Source organism: Pteropus medius, unplaced genomic scaffold (assembly GCF_902729225.1).
Source record: "Pteropus medius unplaced genomic scaffold, Ma_sr-lr_union100, whole genome shotgun sequence".
NCBI classification, from domain to species: Eukaryota; Metazoa; Chordata; class Mammalia; order Chiroptera; family Pteropodidae; genus Pteropus; species Pteropus medius.
In genome coordinates, this window is record NW_024351729.1 from 2,758,360 (window position 1) to 2,779,911 (window position 21,552).

General features: G+C 36.8%; 1 protein-coding gene across 6 annotated transcripts in view; it reads left to right on the forward strand.

The window, feature by feature from the left end:
* The window catches only part of MYO1B (myosin IB), a 159,273-nt gene extending 138,450 nt beyond the window's left edge, over positions 1 to 20,823 (forward strand). For 4 of the 6 annotated variants that reach the window (XM_039844289.1, XM_039844290.1, XM_039844287.1 and 1 more), the window contains exons 22-31: positions 1,704 to 1,790; positions 2,085 to 2,171; positions 3,931 to 4,017; positions 7,148 to 7,222; positions 8,623 to 8,757; positions 10,587 to 10,693; positions 13,057 to 13,189; positions 13,542 to 13,694; positions 15,184 to 15,311; positions 19,505 to 20,823. In XM_039844289.1, coding sequence (XP_039700223.1) covers positions 1,704 to 1,790; positions 2,085 to 2,171; positions 3,931 to 4,017; positions 7,148 to 7,222; positions 8,623 to 8,757; positions 10,587 to 10,693; positions 13,057 to 13,189; positions 13,542 to 13,694; positions 15,184 to 15,311; positions 19,505 to 19,628 — 1,116 coding nt within the window. In that variant the 3' untranslated portion in view covers positions 19,629 to 20,823. The remainder of the gene's footprint in view (positions 1 to 1,703; positions 1,791 to 2,084; positions 2,172 to 3,930; positions 4,018 to 7,147; positions 7,223 to 8,622; positions 8,758 to 10,586; positions 10,694 to 13,056; positions 13,190 to 13,541; positions 13,695 to 15,183; positions 15,312 to 19,504) is intronic. The other 2 variants (XM_039844288.1, XM_039844292.1) reach the window with 2 other exon arrangements.
* The last annotated feature ends 729 nt before the right edge of the window (positions 20,824 to 21,552 follow it).

Sequence of the window (21,552 nt, forward strand, 5' to 3'; positions counted from 1 at the left end):
GAGCCTTATTTATTTGCGGGTTTTTAGGTTCTTCACAAAGGATGATGTCTTAAGCTCATCCTGCAGGGGAGAGCTCCCCGTCTCCTGTTTACTCTGTAAACAGTCAGGTGGAAAGAATAAATATTGTGGGCCAAGCTGGGGCCCTGGTGACCATGTCTTGGCTGCTTCCTTCTAACCAGCTTTCTTTTCAAGAGCTTTGTTCTCTGAACAGGAAGACCTTGAAATAATTCTGTACATGATTTCAGTATCCTCTTGCCCCGTTTATGAGGGAAGCTGTAATTCAGAAGGCTGTTACATTGTTGCCTCCCCACCTGTGAGTCCTGCCAGGCCTCAGCACTCCAGCCCAGCAGTGCCCATAACTTCCCAGTAACCGTCTTGCTGGCTGCCCCATAATGATCAAAATATCCTAAGCTCTAGCTGTTCTAGTGGGGATCACAGTGGGCGATCTAGTTCCAGATCCTTCTTGTCAAGGGGTTAGCAAACTACAGCCCACAGGTCAAATTTAGCCTACCTCTTGTTTTCCTACAACCTGAGAGCTAAGAATGTTTTGTATATTTTTTAAGCATTGTTAAAAAGAAAAAAGACAAAGAAGAATATTTCATGACATGTAAAAGTTATATGAGATGGTAATTTTGTATAAATATATACATGAAATACCAAGTTTATATAAAGTTTTATTGCTGCACAACCACACTCATTTATTTTATATCTTGTCTGTGGCTGCTTCAGTGTTACAGTGGCAGAGTTAAGTACTTGTGTCAGAGAACACATGACCTGCGAAGCCAAAAAGTTTTACCATCTGGCATTCTACAGAAAAAATTTACTGACCTCTGCTCTGAGTCATAGATACTTCAGAGCCTGTTCTGACCACTGCCCTTTTGAGAGATTTGGTGGAGTAGGCTGGATCTAACAGGGCTCCTTGAAGGTAGTTCCCAGGCCCAGACGCCTTCAGAGGGTAGAGTCCTGGGCCAGGAATCCAGCAATATCAACTGACTTGTGTCTAGGCCTGTGAGTAACCCAAGGACTTGGTAATTGTCTCACAGCAGATGCCAAAGTACAACTTTGAGCACGTAGAGTAAGTGAAATTGCTGCCTTCCTTGACCTAATTTTTGAGTCCTGGGTCCAGTCTCCAGTCTAGAGACATCAGAAGCAGGATTCAAGCTCCACTTCCAAGTCAGGGATTCTCCTGGCACCCACAAAACTAGGTTTTAGCAGCTACTGGATAGAAGCCACTGGTTTGGGACCAGTGGAAATTGTATTTTAACAAATTTTTAAACATCTGTTGAATTAAAAATGCAGCTATAGTTATATCCCTGGACAACTAATAAAAGTGATAAAATAAATTTAGAGGATTATTGGAGATCTTCCAACCTCATTCTGAAAACTACTCCTTTTATTCGATATGCACCAGCTTACATTGCTGTCTGTGGTCACATTTGTTTCCTGTCACATATTAGGATATGGGAGGCTGCTGTCCCAATCTGGTTTGGGGGCTACTCCTTTGTGCTTCATGATGTTTTGATTTACCACCTTCTCATAGTCCCTTTTGGGCTAATAAGCAACTTCTTTTCTTGATTTAAGCTATTAATTTTTCACTTGAGAATGTGTATTATGACTGTCTCTTCCTGTATTTTTTATTTGAATCACTATGGATTCCAGTTTTTGGTTGACTTTCTATTTTTCTGGGTGATTTTGCACCTCAGGCCCGAAAAATCCTGCGAGAACTGAAGCATCAAAAGCGCTGCGAGGAAGCTGCCACCACCATTGCTGCATATTGGCATGGTACCCAGGTAGGCCAGAGACCACCCCCAGGAAGGCAGGGGTTCGGGAGTAACGTGTGGAACAACGGATCCTCTCGGACCCTCTCCTTCGGGGACAAAAAATGTTTCACTGGCTTAAGCTACTGAGCACGCATTTGCCTCTTGCTCTTTGCAACATTTTGGTGTGGGGCGGTGGCACACGCTTTTGCGTTTAGCGTTTACTGTTTGTTGGTGACCAGTGTCTTTCTTCTTTCTCCATTGAAAAGCAGCAGTAACCTTTCCTGCCTTAAACTTTTCTGTAACTCCTTTTCACATGCATCACAGGCACGAAGGGAACTGAGCCGGCTGAAGGAGGAGGCTAGGAATAAACATGCTATTGCAGTTATTTGGGCTTACTGGCTTGGATCTAAGGTACTTTACATGCACATCTCATCACTCCATCCTCAAATCTGCAATAATCAGTCTGTAGTTCTAGAATATCAGGGGATGAACGACTATAATTAATAGTGGCTCATACTGGTGCATGGCCTAGCAGCTGGGTCTAATAAACCTGGAGATGTTAGTGTCAGCAGTACATGGTAGGAAGCTTACGCATGTACAGGCAAAAAAGACTAATTGCTTACTAATGAGACACTAGTTGCTGTTTTTTTAAACTCTTAAGAAGTAACATGCATGTTTAATTTTTGCTTTTTTTTAAAACTCCTTTTTCTCTTCCCTGACATATAGTTGTAGTTTCTAGAGATTTTGGGGGCGGGGGAGCATGTTGAGAATGTTCAGGTTTGGGCCTTATTTGGTTTTCTGCAATATGTTGACAACAGAAACTCTTTTAACGCATGCCTTAAATATTAATCTATGAATGAAACTTTTTTAGGCTCACTGTGGCAGTTATTGATGATTATAAGCAAAATATTATATGTGGAAAGAATTATCATCTGTGATTTAACAGAAAGCTGTGTTCATGCAAAGCTAGCTTTAATTGCCACTGAAGAATCCCAGGAATTTCAGCATCAGCTGTTTGTTTTCAGAAACAAAGGCCTCCCAAAATGCTCTTGCTAATCCCCAGGCAGAGTCGTGGGCTCTGTGAACATTTCACAAACCCCAAGGGACAAGAGTTTTAGATGTTTTCGTTACTTAGAAAATCAAAGGTCATCTCTGCTAAAAATGTGTATTCCAGTTAGAAACACGAATATCAGTATAGTCCTATGTTTTTAAGTCTACCTTGTCAGCATTATAAGCCCATCTTGTGAGTAAAATGAGAAAAGCAACATTTGGCCCATGTTACCTAAAACTCATAAAAGTTGTTCATTTGTGTTTTCTCTTGAAAATCAGCGAAGAACAAACTAGTCCCTTTTATAAGCAGAGGACAATGTCCTAGCAGAGGCAGAGGGACTTTTAGAGAGAATTAACCCTGAGATTTCTGCACTGAGTGAGCTCGTTTCCCAGTCTGAGTATAATGTAATAAAAAATCAAAGCCTGTCTATTCCTTTCTTTTAAAATGACATGGCTTAGATTAATGTTTCTCTAATATTAATTTTTTAAACCTATAAGTTGTTCCATTTTTTATCTTGTTTCAGTATATTTCCTCGTTTGGGGCCTTAGCTAATATTGAATTTCGATACATGCTACTTCTAGTTTGCTACTTGGAAAGAATTTCAAGTTTTGTGGGTTTTTTGAACTTTAGGAGAACAACTTTTATTCTTTCCAGTTTTCTAAATAGTTATTCACCAGAGATGTCTTTTTATACATCCAAATTAATGAACTCAGGAATTCCCTCCACTCCTCACCCCCCACCCCACCCCGTTGTGCTGGTAGCAAAGGGAAGTCTACTGAAATTATTAGGAGCCGCTCATAGTTCTAAAGGTTTGATAAAGGAGGGAGGGAAAACAGGGGAGAAAAAAGGAGAAGAATGAAAATAAGGGGTCGGAGGAGTGCTTACCTTGGGTACCACACAGATTGCCCTCCTCTGAAACAATCTCAGCTTACTAAAAATAAAGGGATTGCACCAGCCTGACACTGATTCTTTGGGTTTAAATGATTATGCACCGTTCCTCTATCATTCTGAAATCCTTATTCATAAATTGGCTCTTCTATTTGGCGGGGTGTCTTTTCCTGGTCATTTGTGCTGTCTGCGTTGGGCTGTCTCTTTTATTTACCATCTAAAACATTCTAGGCTCGAAGGGAGTTGAAACGCTTGAAGGAGGAGGCTAGGCGTAAGCATGCTGTTGCTGTCATTTGGGCTTACTGGCTTGGACTGAAGGTACTTCCTCAACCCCTTCTTTCTGTCCAGAGTGGACTCAATAAAGCCTAGCATCTACTAACCCTGAGGAAATGATCGATTATGCTTACTGATGGTCTGCACAGTCTCTTACAATGTCATCTTGCCTAATTTTGTTTCTTTTTGAGAATAAACCTGTACACTAATATTTTCTAATTTTATTGTGGTGTATTTCTTTAAATAATAGATTTAAAGTGATAGCAATGTAGCATATTTTATCCAAGACATTTTCTTATCCAAGTTCTGTTTTATGTTGTTGGTTTTTTTTTTTTTTTTTTTTTAGGAGGACGAAGTGCCTTTTTTTTTTGTTTTGTTTTAATTCATGAGACAGAATCACAATAGTTGAGCTAAAAGCTGATCCACCGTCTACTGTGACCAGCCAGGGGATATCAGGCTTTTGTTTCCCTTTTTCTGCTTATTCTGCTACAATGATGGCTCCTGAAGCAGAGCTTTCTTCAAAGTGACCATTATTCTAATTGTTCTCTAATTGTTCAGCATAGAAACCAAGAGGTTTCATTTAAATTTACAGATTTAGATGAGTAAGACCAGCAGTGGATCATTCAGGTTAAGGAAAACTTTAAATTCAAATGTCTTCTGGTTCAGGGCAGGGTTTACTTCAGAGTGATGCTTGCTAGTTTAGGTAAGGATGCATGTAAGTAAATAGGATTCTGGGCTCCAGAAAGCCTTAAGAACACCTTCAGAGAGGATAAGGATTTTGTCTTCCGAATATTTAACTACTCATCACCTTAGGGAGCCATCCATACTGTCTTTTGGGGATAATAAGGCCCTATTGACACTATTGTTAGTTATTTTTACTTTAATATTATAACAATTCATCTTTTTCTAAATATTTGAATATCATCCAGGAAACCATTGACTGAATCTGAACAGCATTAGCAGTATCCATAAACACTGCTTTGAATAATCCGCATTTTTCCCTGAATGTTTAGCTTATAACCTTTTAGAAAATTAAACTTTTTGATTATATTGACTATTCATCAAGTAATTTCTGAAGTAATTAAATAACTATGAATTAAGATGTTTCAAGAACTACTTTTTAAAAAAAATCATAACTAAGGATTTTATTTCCCATTTTATTTACATGTTTGAGTTTACATTCTAATTTTCATAAATGGAAAGAACAAACAACATTGAGTCAAGATCTTTACTCTGTAATGACTTCTACCAGCACCATCACGTTTATCTTCAGTTTTCTGGGTTTAACTAACTGCATATAATTTCAAAAATACTTTCATATTAGTAATGCGTGCTAGCAACCTATAAGCCAAGTTGAGTTTGTAGGTGAATTCTATTTTAGCTGAAGTTAACTGAGCTAATTAGACATAACTGTCTTTTTTTTTCCAGTTTCAGACAAAACAGAGGTATTTTCATGTTTAACAGAACCATTATTATTGTTATGAAGTAAAGTTACACTTCTTTGAAGTCGAAGAATGAAATAATTTTGTACTTTTTATTATAAAGAATTGTTGATAATGATCAATAGTTTTGCCCTTTTAAGGGACTTGATTCTTATAGAATTGATTATAAAGTTCGGTGGACCCTTTTGGGACTCCAGAGTCCATGATGGAAACCTATTCTGTATGTCAACATGTTGTCACTAGGCCTTTTCTGTAGGTAGCTATTGTTTCAGGAGAACGGGCCTGTCCTATGAATATCAAAAAACATGTTGCAGTGAGCTCAGTTACAATGACCTTCAGCTAAATGTAGTAAGACTTCTAGTATATTTCTAAGGATATGTTTTCATGAAACCTTACTTCTTTAACTTCTGCTTTCCTACACTATTATAACTTCAGGAGCCAATTAATAGGTATCAATTCTCCCTTTCCCTCTAACCTTGTAAGTTTGAAATCTGAAATGCTTATGAATCAAACAACTCCATGGCTATAAGAGAAATGATAATCGGTAACATAGAATATGAATAAAAGGAAGCACTGTCTGTCTGATGTGTGGAAGAATTTTTAAACCTGAGTAATATGCAGGTGTAGAGAATGAGTCTGGCACTCAATTGCCCAGAGGGACCAGGTCACAAGGGTAAGAGAAGTAGCAGGTGGAAGGTGGATTAGAATGATGGGGCCTCATGTGGTTTGGAGCATGCAGCTAGCTACTTGGTCCTTGTCATGTGGGGACGGGGCTCACTGTTGCTGGATCTTAGAAAATTTTAAGAGAAACTTGTAGTCTGAATTCCTATGTGAAGTTGTTAATTTAAAATACGTATATAAAACATTTTTCTACAAACTGAATTTGGTTAGTATGTTGCTAATTTACCACCCCTAATGTAGAAATATTTTGAACATGTGCAGTTAAACCCAGAACAGTAAAGACAAAAGAAAGAGGTACATAAAGTCTGAATTATTCAGATTGGCTGATATTTTGCTAAATTCTAACTCTCCCATTTATGACTGGATAATAAAAATATTTAAGTTTTCCCCTCAATTTAAAAATTATTCATTCATTCAGCAGACACCTCCCTCAGTTATTTTATTTGTTAGACATTAGTATACAATGTAAATAATGACAGTGTAACAACAAAGAAATAGGTAAACTAAAACTATAACATCTTAAGCACAGTTATAGTATTCATTAGAAAAACTGGTAAGAGTAGGGATGAGAGATCGATGCCATTAAATGAAAGATAATGATAGTTCAATTTTTTTTTTTTTTTTAATTCTTAGTTACCTTCAGTTCTCAGTGTATAGTACTGAATTCCTATCTTTATATATAAGGCATTTTTTGCCTTTTGCAAGCAATTTCAAGTGAAAATTACCTTATATAATTTTCTGAAATGTATTTTGATTTGTGATGAGTTTGCAGCTATACCTGTAAAATGTTTCTTGTCGAATCATCAGGTTCTTTAAAAACTAGTTAAGAATATTTAAAATATCAAAATATTCTGATATTATAATTTTGCATCTCTTAATTTCTTTTTCTCTACTTAAAATCCACTGTGTCAACATGCTTCAATTATTTTACTACATCAGGAGAGGCACTTATAAATTTACTTATTCTACCTATTTTCATTTTGAATAGAGGTGTATCTTCTTTATGGGCGTCTGCTGGCCACATATTAACCACTGCATTCTCCTTTTTAAAGGTACGTAGGGAATACAGGAAATTCTTCAGAGCCAATGCTGGAAAGAAAATTTATGAATTTACGATTCAGAGAATTGTAAGTTTACATTTTGTATATGACTCATTAGCATTATTGGATTAACTAGTTAATGGGACCAACTCAATAATTTATGACTTATTTGGTAACAAATCATAACTGTGACACTGAGAGATTGTGACTTTTTAAAAAATCATTTCCCCTCAAATTCAGGCAGAATTCTGTCCGAAAGAGTTATTTGTGGCCTGTACATAATTAATAAAATGTTCTTATTTGACAGAGAGAGCATACTTTGAGGAAAGCAAACTCAAGAAAGCCAGGTGTCTTAGTTCAGGCTGCTACAACAAAAATACCATAGACCGGGTGGCTTAAACAATAAACCTTTATTCCTCACAGATCTGGAGACTGGGCAGCCCAAGATCAGGGTACCAGCATGGTGTGGTTCTGGTGAGGGCCTCTTCTCATTTTCCTCACAATGGCAAAGAAACAGAGAAAGAGAATCAAGCTCTTTTCTGTCTCCTCTTTTAAGGGCACCAGTCTCATCATGGGAGCTCCACCCTTATGACCTCATCTAAATGTAATTACCTCTCAAAGGCCCCGTTTCCTAATGCCATCCCATTAGGGGTTAGGGTTTCAGCATATGAATTTGGGGGAAATACACCACCAAACTGCTGCTGCAAGGCAAGTTTGGCAAACAAGTTAGTGGGTAGAGAGGTGAAGGAGAGCAAGGCTGTGCCAGTCTGCCAGGACAGACTCTAAAGTTCCCCTCTGCCTTTCAGAGGAGTACAAACTCTGGAGCTAGCTTGCTCTGCCACTTACAGATGTGTGACTTGGGCAAGTTCCTTAACTTCTAGGAGCCTGATTTCATCATCTGTAAAATAGGGATAACAGTAGCACTGAGCTCATAGATTAATTGTAAGGATTAAAATGAAATAACAATATAAAGCTCTTAACAGTGCCTGGCCCATACTAAGTACTGTTGAGCAGTGCTGTCCAATAGAACTTTCCGTAGTGAGGAAAATGTTTTATACCTTTGTGGTACAGTAGAATAGCCCCTAGCAACATATATGGCTGTTGAACACTTGAAATGTAACTAATGTGATTGATGAACTGGATTTTTAATTTTATTTAATTTTAATTACTTAAAATTTAAATATAAATAACCACATGTGACTAATGGCTAAAACAGTACAGCTGGCTACTGTTAGCTGGTGTTAGTATTAGTGTAAATATTAATATTAGTGTTATTAGTCTTCTCTCTTAAACATTTGGTAGAGCTCAGATTTCCCCAACCAATACGAAGAGTGGGATAGAGACTTTCCAGAGGAGTTTCAGAAGTTTATGGACTAAAATGTGCTAAATTCCACTAAAGACTGCTTTGTTTGATTCTGGTTTATGTATATCAATATTTTTTCTCATGTATTTTACTCATCTGGTATTTTCTGTCAAACCCAATTCAGGTGCAAAAATATTTCTTGGAAATGAAAAATAAGATGCCTTCCTTATCTCCAATAGACAAGAATTGGCCATCAAGACCTTACCTATTCTTGGATTCTACTCACAAGGAACTAAAAAGGATTTTCCATTTGTGGAGGGTAAAAAAATGTCTTGTTATGTTTTTTCGGAGACTTCTTATCATATATTTTGAGCATTTAAGAAGTGTTTTATGGAAGCAGATTTTTACCAAATTCTTCCTCTGGCCTGCAGGAGAATTACTTGAGAACTTTGATATTTTTCAATCACGCACTGTACTTGGCCTTCGTGAGAAAGCCTAGAGCAGCCAGGTGTCCTGCTGGTAGTCTTTCTGTGGTTGGAAACGGGGTGGGGAGCAGATGGCTGCATTGTCTTTCCCTTTCAGATTCCGGTTACTTTCAAGTAGTTCAGGTTTTTTTGTTTTTGTTTTTGTTTTGTTTTGTTTTCCATTCTATCTAAAAGAATCATAGTAAATAGGAAATAAAAATCATTAAATTTGAACATTTGAACATCTTCACATGATGTAGTTAAATCCTGCAAGTTAGGAGTTTACTTTGGTAAGATTTATTGAACGCATACACAGACATACATGTGAACTCAGACATTTTGATGGACTAGAAAAAAAGCTTTAAAATCCCCTCAGAGACATTAAAGGGATTAAAATTTCTATTTGATGTTGCCTTATATTTTGGCTCACTCAATTTTATATGAGAGCATCACATGTAATTTAGGTGTTGCCTGGCATGGGGTACTTGTTTAGGTGTCGACTTTATTTTAATAACTTAGTTGATAAATGGAATGCTAAATACATATAGGTATCAGAAATAATAAAATCATTGGATTGAAGGCCTTATATTTAGTAAGTGAATGACTGATGGATACATCTTCTGGGAGAAACTCTTTTTTGCCCAGGAATGTAGGCTTGTTCCTTACGAGAATCATGTATGTGTAGAGTGACAGCGTCACTAATTAGTGTAATGGTTGGTACCAGCACAACATATGAAACTGGATTCTGAGTTCTGTTTCCTAACTTAGTGAGTCAATTTGGAGAGATTCACCAATGTTTCATGTTCATCTCCCCTTTTGAGTCTGACACAGAAACTATTTTCAGAAGTAATGATGGGGAGTTGCTCATGCTGGGGGCCTGCTCTGCCTCTGCCCTCCCCTGGCTCCGAATCTCACCCTCACTTCCCTCAGATGGCGGGTGGAGAATGAGAGAGGTGTGTTTATTCCTGAAAGGGTGGGCGGCAGTGCTAACATCCCTTTATACAGTTATGTTGGTGGTTCTCAACCACATCTGTTACTAAATTTTTTAGAGAGGTCATCTAAAAAACTTGGCCCTGCTCCTCCCACCACCCCCTGTCTCCTTTCATTGCAATCTCAGAATTGGGGTGAAGAGGAGATTTCTCAGGTCTCATGTCCACATTGTAAAATGGTAGTAGGGGATTTGGAACAGTGTTTTTCAAACTGTAGGGTCATAGCACATTTCTGGGTCATGAAATCAATTTAGTAAGCTACAACCAACATTTTTAAACGAAATAGAATAGAAAATGATAGAGTGCGTGACGTATTGAAAGGATAAGTATTGTGTGTGTGTAAATGTGTGCACCAGCTTGTGCTGTATGATGTTTTTCTCACTGTGAATCTGTAAGAGTGTGGCAGCCTCAGGACTGAAGGATACCCAGGGACTGACGTCATCGTGGGAAGAAACGACACCCCCATCAAGGCCTAGGCCAGCAGGGCCCTTGTATGTTTTGAAGAAGCATCCCAAATTCTGCACTATAAGCAATGAAACCCACAAAAGAAAAATGCTATTGTCTTTTTAAGTGAATACTTTATACACATTCACTCTTATTCTTGCTGCTGTTAAATTGGTTTATTATATGTAAGAATGAGTAATGATTTATTTATATAAGCAATATCTTTTTTTTCTTTTTTTTGTATATCGCAGTGTAAAAAATACAGGGACCAATTCACAGACCAGCAGAAACTTATTTATGAAGAGAAACTAGAAGCCAGTGAACTCTTCAAAGACAAGAAGGCTTTATACCCATCTAGGTACTATGGCTTTGCTTTACTCATAAAAGTCAATATTTTAAAAGTTTCTCAAATATATTTGTAGGTCTTTTCTAGTAGGGTTTGATTTCAGTAATACACGAGAAATTTTTAATTCTATGAATTATTTTATGAGCAGCTGGATATGAATAACAGACACATTGGAGCAAGGGCTTCTGAACTATAATGAAATGAGATTACCTTTATTGATTTTATTCCATTGTCAAGCTTGAACACTTAACTAAATAATTGGAAGTCACCATTTAAAATAATATATAGTATAGGCTATTCAGATAAATTTACATTGGAAATTCCTGTTAGTTTTCCATGGTTTTTAGAGACTATGTGATCATTTAGAATTCCAATTTCTGTTGGCCATATACTGCAATCACCATTCCAGTCTTCCTACTTTATTTAATAAGCTGGATCAGAATCTCATTTTTAAGATAAACGAAAAGACAAGCTAGCATATCACTTTTTGAGTGTTGTTTAAGCACTGGCCTTTGGTGGCCTTTGGTCTGCTGACTCATTGAGCATGACTGGTGGCCTGTGCAGCAAGTTCAGTTCCTTTAGTATAGATACCAAGTACTCAGTGAAAGAAGGAACACTGATTACAAGTTTGCCCAGTGAACTCCTTGGTAAAGACTGCTCATCTCACATTTCCTAAGTTCATCATTTCCCCGCAGAATTCCTATCCCTTTTTCATCTGGTATTTATTAAAAAAAAAAAAATAGATTGTATAATTTCAAGCCAAATCTATAACAGCTTTTAGTTTCTCCCAAAGAATGGCCTAGAAATAAAAATGCATTATATGCTAAGTATATTTACATTTATTACATATGGTGTGTTTATATTCTCTATGTCTTCACACATTTGAAAGCTCTTCCTTTTAAAGGATTAAAGAACATAAGTTGCCAGACTCATTTGGTTTAAATATTTTAAATGACACAGATTCCTTGGTCAGCTGATTTGGCTGTTTGACTTTCCTAAGTCAAACAGTGTCAAAATTCAAAGTTGTCCAAAGTGCCTGCTATCTGTAGCATATTCACATAGAAAAATTGTCTCTGCTTTCTCCAGCAACTAATTTTATTTAACTTTTTCTTTATATATTTTTAAATTACAGAGTAATCTTCTTAATTAACATTCCCTCTGGATGACTCTTCAGAAACTGGGGAGAGAAAAATGCATTTTTGAAGAAACAAATTCAAAGGCCCTTAGCACTCTTTATTAAAAACATGTTTGATTATGAACAACAACAAAAAATATTAACGTCAAGCCAATTTTTTTCTGGGTGGGCGGAGTGTTTCATCAGTGTTCAGGGATAGTGGCACACTTACCCCTACAGCAGTTTGAGGAGTGGAATAATTTACCCTCCCACCACTGTGTGAAGCAGCAGCCTTCATGGGTGCGGGCCTTTCCTACCCTGGTTGCTGTGAAACACTGACCACCCACGTGGATTTTTCTTCCCCATCCTCCACCTACAACACAGGCATGTAAAGCTGTATTTGCAAATGGCCAGAACTTTATAGCTCAAAATGAAGCTGCAGAGTTGGGTTTTGTTGTTGTTGTTTGGGTTTGTTTTGTTTTGTTTTGTGTCTTTGAAGAAGCTACCCTGACTGTCTCACCACAATTCTTTAGGGAAATTGATATTTTAGTGTTATGTGCACGATTATGCCTTTTGTAAGAAGTAGAAGGAAAACTGCTCTGATTCTAAATGTTGACCTCGGCCACTTCTCTCCATGGAGGGGTGTATCCTAGGAGGAAAGGCCTGATTTTTCTTTCATATATTGCCTCTTTAGAGCCAGAATTACATGATAATGTTAGTTGTTCTATAGTTTTCTTCTGAAGTGGTTGCTCTAGATCTGTTTTTTTCCCAGAAGGCCTATTGATTTTCTTACTCTCAAGAAAAAGAAATTTTTTTCTTTGGATCAGGTGATGGTATGATTTGTGCTTTTTTCCATTGCTACATATTGTTTAAAGGCATTTATACATTTTTTTTTTTTGTGGGTAGCTGTCAGCAGATTAGAAGGAATTGTCTTTTCTTTTACATGAGACCCTGGGCTTGGGTTGTAGTTGTCATTCTTGTGATTTCTATATTGATTATTCCATGTGATAAGATTTTTATCAAAGTCCCACCTACCAAATGCCATGATCACATCAAAAATATATTTGAAATAGGGTTAAGTTTCCATTTCCAGCTTATATTTAGGACAGGTACAACTATAATGTATAAAATATATCAAGTAAGTTAACTTTTTTTTGTGAAGCTGTCAGACACTCTTTGGAATCAATTGACCTGTTATCTTTTTCCAGTGCTGCTTCCATTTGCAATCACTTCTAATGTGAGGGAATTTTTTTCCCTTTAGCGTTGGGCAACCATTCCAAGGGGCTTACCTGGAAATCAATAAGAATCCCAAATATAAGAAACTCAAAGATGCCATTGAAGAAAAGATTATCATTGCTGAAGTTGTGAACAAAATTAACCGTGCAAATGGGAAGGTAAAAATGCTAACCCTGAAGACTTGTAAGAAGTGTTTTATCAGTTGGGACAGTCATCTTTAGTTTTTTGAATGTTAAAACTTACATTTTATATTCTCAGCAGAGTTACTGTGAAGGGAGCTGTTTTCCCTTACCTTTATTTAAGCTTAAGTGGAATTTTGCTTGTTTTCTGAAATTTTTATGAATTAAAATACATCGTCTCTGTCTTTTAGTGTGTTCTTGGTTTATATAGGTATGCACGCTGAAAGATATTGGAATAAAATGTGTATTTCTGCAAATAGCTAATGCTTTAAACCAGTGGGCCATTTTGGGGGTATTGATTTTACATCCTTTTTTTTGTTTTTTGTTCTAGAGTACATCCCGGATTTTCCTCTTAACAAATAATAATCTCCTTCTTGCTGATCAAAAGTCTGGACAGATCAAGTCAGAAGTTCCCCTGGTGGATGTGACCAAAGTATCGATGAGCTCACAGAATGATGGATTCTTTGCCATCCACCTCAGAGAGGTAAAGATTCGACTACTGACTTGACTGAAAGATCTCTGCAATTGTCCAATCTCTCAGCCATTGATTTAAAATTTTCTGCATCGAATAATCCTATTACATGAAGTTTATATATCCTTATTATTGATTTGCAAATTTTGGCTGTATTGACTCCGATGTAAATCTCAGGCTTGGTTTTTCAGTAATTGAATAAGATTAATCACTTTTATTGCCTTGTTCACTTGAGTTCTAATTTTCCTGAATAGCTTTTGTTTACACCCACTATGGTGTCCATTATTTTGAAACTATTGCAAAGGAGTATCAAGATGTTTTAAATTATGCTTCTTCCTGCTATTTCTTCTATATACCAATTTAGTGAATGTCTTCTTCATTTTTAATTTGGGAGTTTTTATTAAAGAATGTAACTACAACAAACAACTGCCTAATAATTTGGACCTAAAGATTTTTTAATGTTATGTGCTTTTAGCTTGACCGAGACCACCTGACTTGAATTGGTTAAGCAGTGGTTAAGAATATAAGCTCTGGAGTTTATATTCACTAACTTTACAATGACCTCGGCCGAGTCATTTCGCTTTCATGTGCCTTCCTAATTTTTCTCCTCTTTAAAATGGGGATGATAACAGTACCTACTTCATAGTGTTAAAAGGATTAAATGAAATACTATGTAAAGTGCTTAACGTAACACTTGTCACCTAATAAATAGTCACTGAATGAGCAGATATCAGTGAATAGTAATCATATTTAGGAACATGCACCTAGCTAATAGTGCACCTATCTAGCTGATTCTAAACTTAGAAAGACTACAATAAGCTTAGTTATCCTGTTTTCCCAACTGTGAATCTTAACCTAAATGGAGCACATCAGATCCTATGTCAGTAAGGACCTCGATTACACATTAAATAACACTAATGCCCTGGCCATACCCCCAGTTCAACCAAATCAGAGCTTCTTGGAATGGTACATAAGCATCCTATTCTATTAAAGCTCCCCAGATGAGTCCCTTGTGTAGTTAAGGTTCCGAGCCACTGCCCTAGTATATTTGTTGGAAATGTTATTGTTATTTTTTTTTTTTTAACCAAATCACTGAGGAGTTTTTGAAGCAGCTCTTTCAGAATGAGTTATAGGTTAGGTCAGTGCTTCTTGAACCTGAATGTGCAAACAGATCACCCAGGGATCTTGTCGTGAGTTCATATTCAGTGGGCCTACAGTAGGGCCTCAGGTTCTGCTTTTCTAACAAGCTCCCAAGTGATGCTGATGGTGCTTCTGGTCCATTGAACAACTGTGAGTAGCAAGGGGTTAGGTAACCTTCCTAAAGTGCTCGGAGCAAGTTGGAAGGAATACTGCTTTTGTAATTACTGTTTATTGAGAAGAATGGATTTCAGTAGCTGATGTTTTAAAGAGGCTGTGAATATGTTTTCAATCAAACCTGTGGACATTTACCTCCTAAGCTGTCTTTAATTATGATAGTCTGACTCTGGGTTTGTCTTTTTAGGGCTCTGAAGCAGCTAGTAAAGGAGACTTTCTCTTCAGCAGTGACCACCTGATTGAAATGGCCACCAAGCTCTACCGGACGACTCTCAGCCAAACCAAACAGAAGCTCAATATCGAAATTTCCGATGAGTATGTTTACGAATTGCGTGCATATACCTTTTCACTTTCACTTTTATTGTTTTAGTTGAGCAGTCAGATCACATTCATTTGTACAACCACTACTTATTAAATATCGAGCACATGTCTGGCATTCATTCTAGATGATGGGTGGGAGGTGAAGGACTCTGACCAAGGTTCCGTTTTCATGCACCTGACATCCTAGTGGAAGAGACCAATATGCACAAATAAAATAATAACTAGGTGACACAATTTTGGTTAGTGGCAAGTGCTTATGGAGGGGAATAATAGAAGGCGAGTTAAGGGTCAGAGGATATCATTTCTGATATGGAGATCAGGGAGTCCTCTTTTTAGTGACATTTGACTCAAGACTGGAATCAAGGGAGCAAGACAGGCAGCAATCTAGGGAGATGCCTTCCAGGGCACAAAAGGAGCAGGTGCAAAGGCCCAGAGACATGAGTGAGGTTTGTGGCAGAGTGAAATGATAGAAAAAGACCCTGGAGAGAGAAGCAGGAGCCCAGCCATGTGGGAGCTTGGTAGCTGAGGTAAAGAGTCGAGATCTTACTGAGAATAATGGAAAACTAATACAGGTTTTGAGCAAGGGTTTGGAATGATCTGATTTATTGTTTTCAGAGATCACTTTGGCTGTAGTGTGGAGAGTAGCTATAGGGAGGCAAGAGTAAAAGCAGAGAAAATAGGAGCTTCTCTGAGCTGTCTAGGGTGAGAATGATGTGGCTTAGGCTAGGGTGTGAGTGGGAGGCAGTGAGAAATTGTCAAGTTCCCCATGTGGTTGAAGGTAAGCAAGAGAATTTATTAACAGATTGGTTGTTAGATTTTGGACCTGAGCCCAAATGGCAGTACCGTTTTTGGGGGGTGTCTGGGGTGTGGTGAAACCAAGACTGCTGTTTTGGATGTGTTATATTTGCATGGCCTTTATTTTCACATAGATAACTAGAGTATAGAATAAGCATTCCATGTTGACAAGGGTTCAGTAGTGCTAAGACTGTATAAATTTGAAATGTGCATATTTTACTTTACATTAAGGCTCTAATTATAGACATTATTTGCATGCAATTTGGAGGCCCCCTCATTTATTAAATCCATCAATATAAGATTATTTGAATGAATTCGAGTTATGTTGTTTGCTGTTTAATGATTACTTTTCAATAGATTGTTTACTATTTGCTTAAGTACTTTTTTGCATATAGTAAAAATTTATGTAACCAGATTGTTCAGGAAATGATTTTATCTTCCAATTAAGATTTTACTAGCCTATAATATTTGAGCTCTTTCTAAAAGTCTTTCTAAAACCAGTTCATACTCATTTCTACACCTTTGTAAGCCAAACGTACTCTCCTTGATGTGTTAGGATCTATAGAACCTTAGTCATTATCTATTCTCATCCTACACCAAGAGTAGTGTTCAGATTGGGTGGGAGACTGGCCTTTATGGATACTCTACATTGGAAATTGCAGTTTGGGTTAAATAACTCTTTGTTGTTGAGTCCTTTCGCATAAAACAATAGTAGGAAGAACGATAATGACTAGTTGAGTTCTTGTTAATTAAGGTTTTACCTGGTAGAGCCTATTAGAGCTTTAAACTCCCTCTAGTTGAAATTTTGTATAACTTGGGATGCTGGGCTTCTGTTTTGGTGGGACTGCTAATTCCCACTATCATGGAATATTATGTGTATTCCAGATGCAGAACTATTTGGTATATGGATGAAGCAGGCTTGTAGTTGGCCAACTAGATTAATAAGGCTGTTTTTACAAAAAAAAGTCACACCAACAGCCAGGCCACAAAGGATTGCTACTTTTAAGCATTTCCCAAACCGGTATTCTGAGAACACTGCCTTCGCAGGATCTTAATAACGATGAGCTGTGAAGAAAGTGTTCTCCAGTGCAGATTTACAATCTTTTTTTACTACAGCCCTTCTCAGAGCCTTCGAGTCTTAGTCTTGTTGCACATTATGACTCTCCTGAGGGGCTTGGGAGGAGAGCGTGAGCCGTTTCTAGAATGTAATCAACCTGGGAACCCCTCCAGTAGCTCTCACAGTTTGTGTTTGAGGCACGCGAACACAGAACACTGATGGCGATGGTTTGCTTCTGGTCTTCAGGGACCCTGCCTTGTCACAGAGAGGGGTGTGACATCCTGGATGTGTAAGCTTTCAGTAAATGTGCTTGTCTGAGTAAAGATTGGCAGTGTGGTCCCCTGAAGAAAACAAACATTTAATGGTATTATAAAGCAGCCTGTAACACCTCTTCTTCTCCGATTTCTAATTCTTGAATGATCTCGTAAAAATAAAATAGCACCCATGGTCCCTTGCCCAGGCAGCACAGGAAGCCACATGTCAGAGCAAGGTTCCCATGTAGCCTCTGTTTCATAGCCTGGGGGAGCTCTTACACAGGGATTATATAATCTTTTTGGAGAGCATTTTAAATTTAAACAAAATTTTATAAAGTCATGGGCAGAGGTGCCCGTAATGTATTTTCCAGCCCTAAGTGGCTTTGATCCATTTTATTGCCTACGGTACAGAGTAGTATTATAAATAGCCTTCAGCTCAGTGACCAAAACCTTCCTCTGTACGGCCTTTTCAGAAGTAGAAGTAGCTATTCTAACAAACCCAGTCTCCATCATTATGGATAAACTGGATGTCAGTGTACAGAAGCAGAATAAAAATCCCATGTACTCCTTCAAGCAGTTTTGACATGGACGTGTAGAACTGAGAACTGAATTGCTGAGAAACTCAACTGCTTTGTAATTTCTAGTTCTTAGACTCCCAGACTCTTCAAATGGTTGCATTTTAAGGAGAACCTTAAATAACAGGTGTAGTATTTCTAAAAAATGAAGTTCCGAATATATCAAAAAATAAAGTCAATTTGTTCCATTAAATATTTTTAAAATACTTGTGTATATATGTACATGTATATACTCGTGTGTACATAGTACACATCCCCGTACACACATATATATATTATTTAAGTTATACAGTTGTTTTTCTGAATATTTTAAACCCAAACAACTAACCAACAGTCCTTTTGCTGTGAAGTTCTAACTGGTATTAATACTGTGAAATAGTACATTGGACATTATTGTTTGCTGGAGGATGATTCTTTGGTTACCCCTGTCCTTACTGTGGGGCCAATGCTTCAGTTTTCTCTTTGATGAAATACAGATAAATAATAGCACTTACCTCATAGGACTGTTTTAAAGTTGTGTTAATATTTGTAACTTACTATAAGCAATGTGGTGCATGGTAAATACTTGATAAATTATGGCTATTGTTGTTACTTCTAGAGTGAATTGCAATCATGGATTGTGAACATGGAGACAGCCTGTGTAAGCTAAAGTTATTGGAAAAAGGACTCTATACATTTGTTATACTACAAGTGGTCTTTGAGAATTAAAATGTAAAAATATTTGATTTTTCAAATGTGTATATTTGTGTTAAGCTTTAAAGATGTTTTTGTTTTTCTTGCACCCACATAGATAAGAGTGTACATGCCAGAGAGATATCTCAGACAAGTCATTCTGGAACTATAGCTTTTTTCAGGTTTTCAAATTGGGAAAAAAAAAAATTTAAGCTCAGAAATACTATCATTTTAAAACAACCAGTGAATCAGAAGCTTACGTATCACATTTCACTGCAGTAGATAATGTTTGCAAAACATGGGCTATTCAGACAGTGAAACTGAGACTAATGTTTACAGAACAGAGCTGTTTCGATCTTTGCTATTGTCATGGATATGACAAAAATTGCGTAGAAAGTACGTAAATAACCAAAGTTTAGAAACCTTAGTCTATAGGATCTCTAGGCCCTTTCTTTTTCTGAAATTCTTTATTTCATTTTCTCAATTTGTTGATAATTTGATAGGATCCCGCCCCCGGCTTATGTTTTTGCTATGCAAAATTGGAGAAAAATGGAAAAATAGCATGTTGGTCTTTTCATTTGAAATATGGAAATAATTATTCTTATCTTATTGGAATATGATGAGTTAATGAACTTCAGTTTACTTAGGGCTAAATGATGACTGCTGGAATTAAAAGGCAATATAACACCCGATGATCTGATTCTATGTATAGAAGCACTAATATAAAGGGGAAAAACTTGTCAAGATCAATGTCCATTGAAAACAAAAGCTAATGTTAGTACAATGATCAGCTGTTCTGTGTGTGCTTTAATTTGTCTTATTCTTTTCTCCTAGGTTCCTGGTGCAATTCAGACAGGACAAAGTATGTGTGAAGTTTATTCAGGGCAACCAGAAAAATGGGAGTGTCCCAACATGCAAACGAAAAAACAACCGTCTCCTTGAAGTCGCCGTTCCTTAACGGGTGCCTCCTCTCTCTGCTTTCATGGACTTGTTTCTTTCTAATAGTGCAATTTGGTTTTGTTTTGTTCGGGTTCATTGTATGTCTGGAAATTGTCAAAGGCTAATACCATTAGAGTCCCTTGGCAAAATAAAAATATTTGACTAATCAGTTTTTATTATTATTGGAATAGTTTTAACCCTTAAAGTGCATATTCTGTCCTGGGACAGGATTGTAGAAACTAACAGTGTCTTTGCCATGTCATATGTGTTCTGTGTTTAGTCGTCATGTTAGATCTGTGTACCCTAAATCAACATATTACTCATAAATCATTAATACATCTAAGTATAGGAAACGGTCTTAAAAAATAGTATATCCATTCATCAAATATTTATGGAATGCCTGCTCTGTGCTAGGCACTGTGCTAGATGGTTTGAAAAGTTATTAGGACATTTGCTTGTTTGTTTTTAAGGGCACTGCATTCTGGCTGGTTTGTGCTGGCTTTACTAAGGCTAAGAGAGTTTGAAGATGTTGAGACCAAAACAGTAACTGTTGACAATGGACAGCATGATTAGCAATCTTGTAGTGTGACTTTAACAATATATACTTCGAGAAGGGCTGGTCCTAGGAAGTAGAACTATAAGACTGAGTAAAATGCCTACACATGTGATTTCTATTTGAAAAGAGAAAACTGACATTTGGACAGGACTTTTTAATTTGTTTAGATCTCTTGTAATTGCTTAGAAAACAGTCATTCCTATTTTAGAAAAAGTGATAGAAGCAGTCCAATAAGATTATATTTTCCTGTTTCTGGTAAACATCATATATGATCCTACATATGCTAATATTTACAGAGTATTGTCTTCACCCAGATTTGAGTAAATAATTTAAACAGTGAATACAGTGGAAGGCTGAAAGCCTTTCAGATAGTGGCAAACATTGTATATGATGTGCAATAAACATCCAAGATCTTTTTTGAAAGTTTTATTTATAATAAACATTTTGTATGAGAGAGGTGATTGGTACAGGGTGCATATTTGCATATTTTAATCAAGGATCAAAATTGTGTTAATTTGCAGGACTTTTTTCAAATTTACAATAAAGATTCATTTTGGAAGCTACATTTTAAACTTTGGAATCAAACTGTTTCTTATTTGGGAGAATAATGTATATACAATGGTATATTAAATAATAAAACTGTTCTAATTTGGTGCCATTTCCTGGATCACAACTGTATTTTTGTATTTCAAGCTATATTCTTATGTTGTGTGTCAATATATTGTTGCACAGAAAGACTTTGCAATCCAAACATTTTATGTTCTCTGTGTAATGAATTTCACTTATCTTTTGTAAATCGGAAACATTCGCGGAAAGTATTTCCTGGGGATTTTCTTTTAATTTTTGTACTTAAAATATTGCTTCCGTAATGAAATTCTCAGAAGACTTTGTGTTCATTGGTGCAGACAGAGTACATGACAACTTTCAGTCTTCTCCAACGTGTACTTAAAGTGGTAGATTGATGGTTCCTGAAATAGGTGAATAGAAATTTGGAACTGAGAGGCGTTTCTTAAAAAATGTTTTTAAAGATATGTAATACATTCACATTTGTTCAACATACAAATAAGTATAAAAAGATAATACAATACAGATTCTCCATTTCATCAGTCGCCCATCTGCTCAGTTCCCATGCCCCTCCAAAAGTTAACCGCTGGTTTTAGTTGCTTTTGTGTTACTTTATGCTTATGCTTACAAGAGGCAAAAATATAGATTCTCATCTTCCTCCTGTTTAGTAGACAAAAGCTAACATAGGCATTGTTCTTTGCCTTATTTGCTCTTCATTCTTTTTATAGTGGCAGTCTTCCATTGTATAGATGCACTATAATGTATTTATACTGTCCCCTACTGATTGTCATTGGGTTGTTTCCTGAATGGAAGTTTCAGTCCA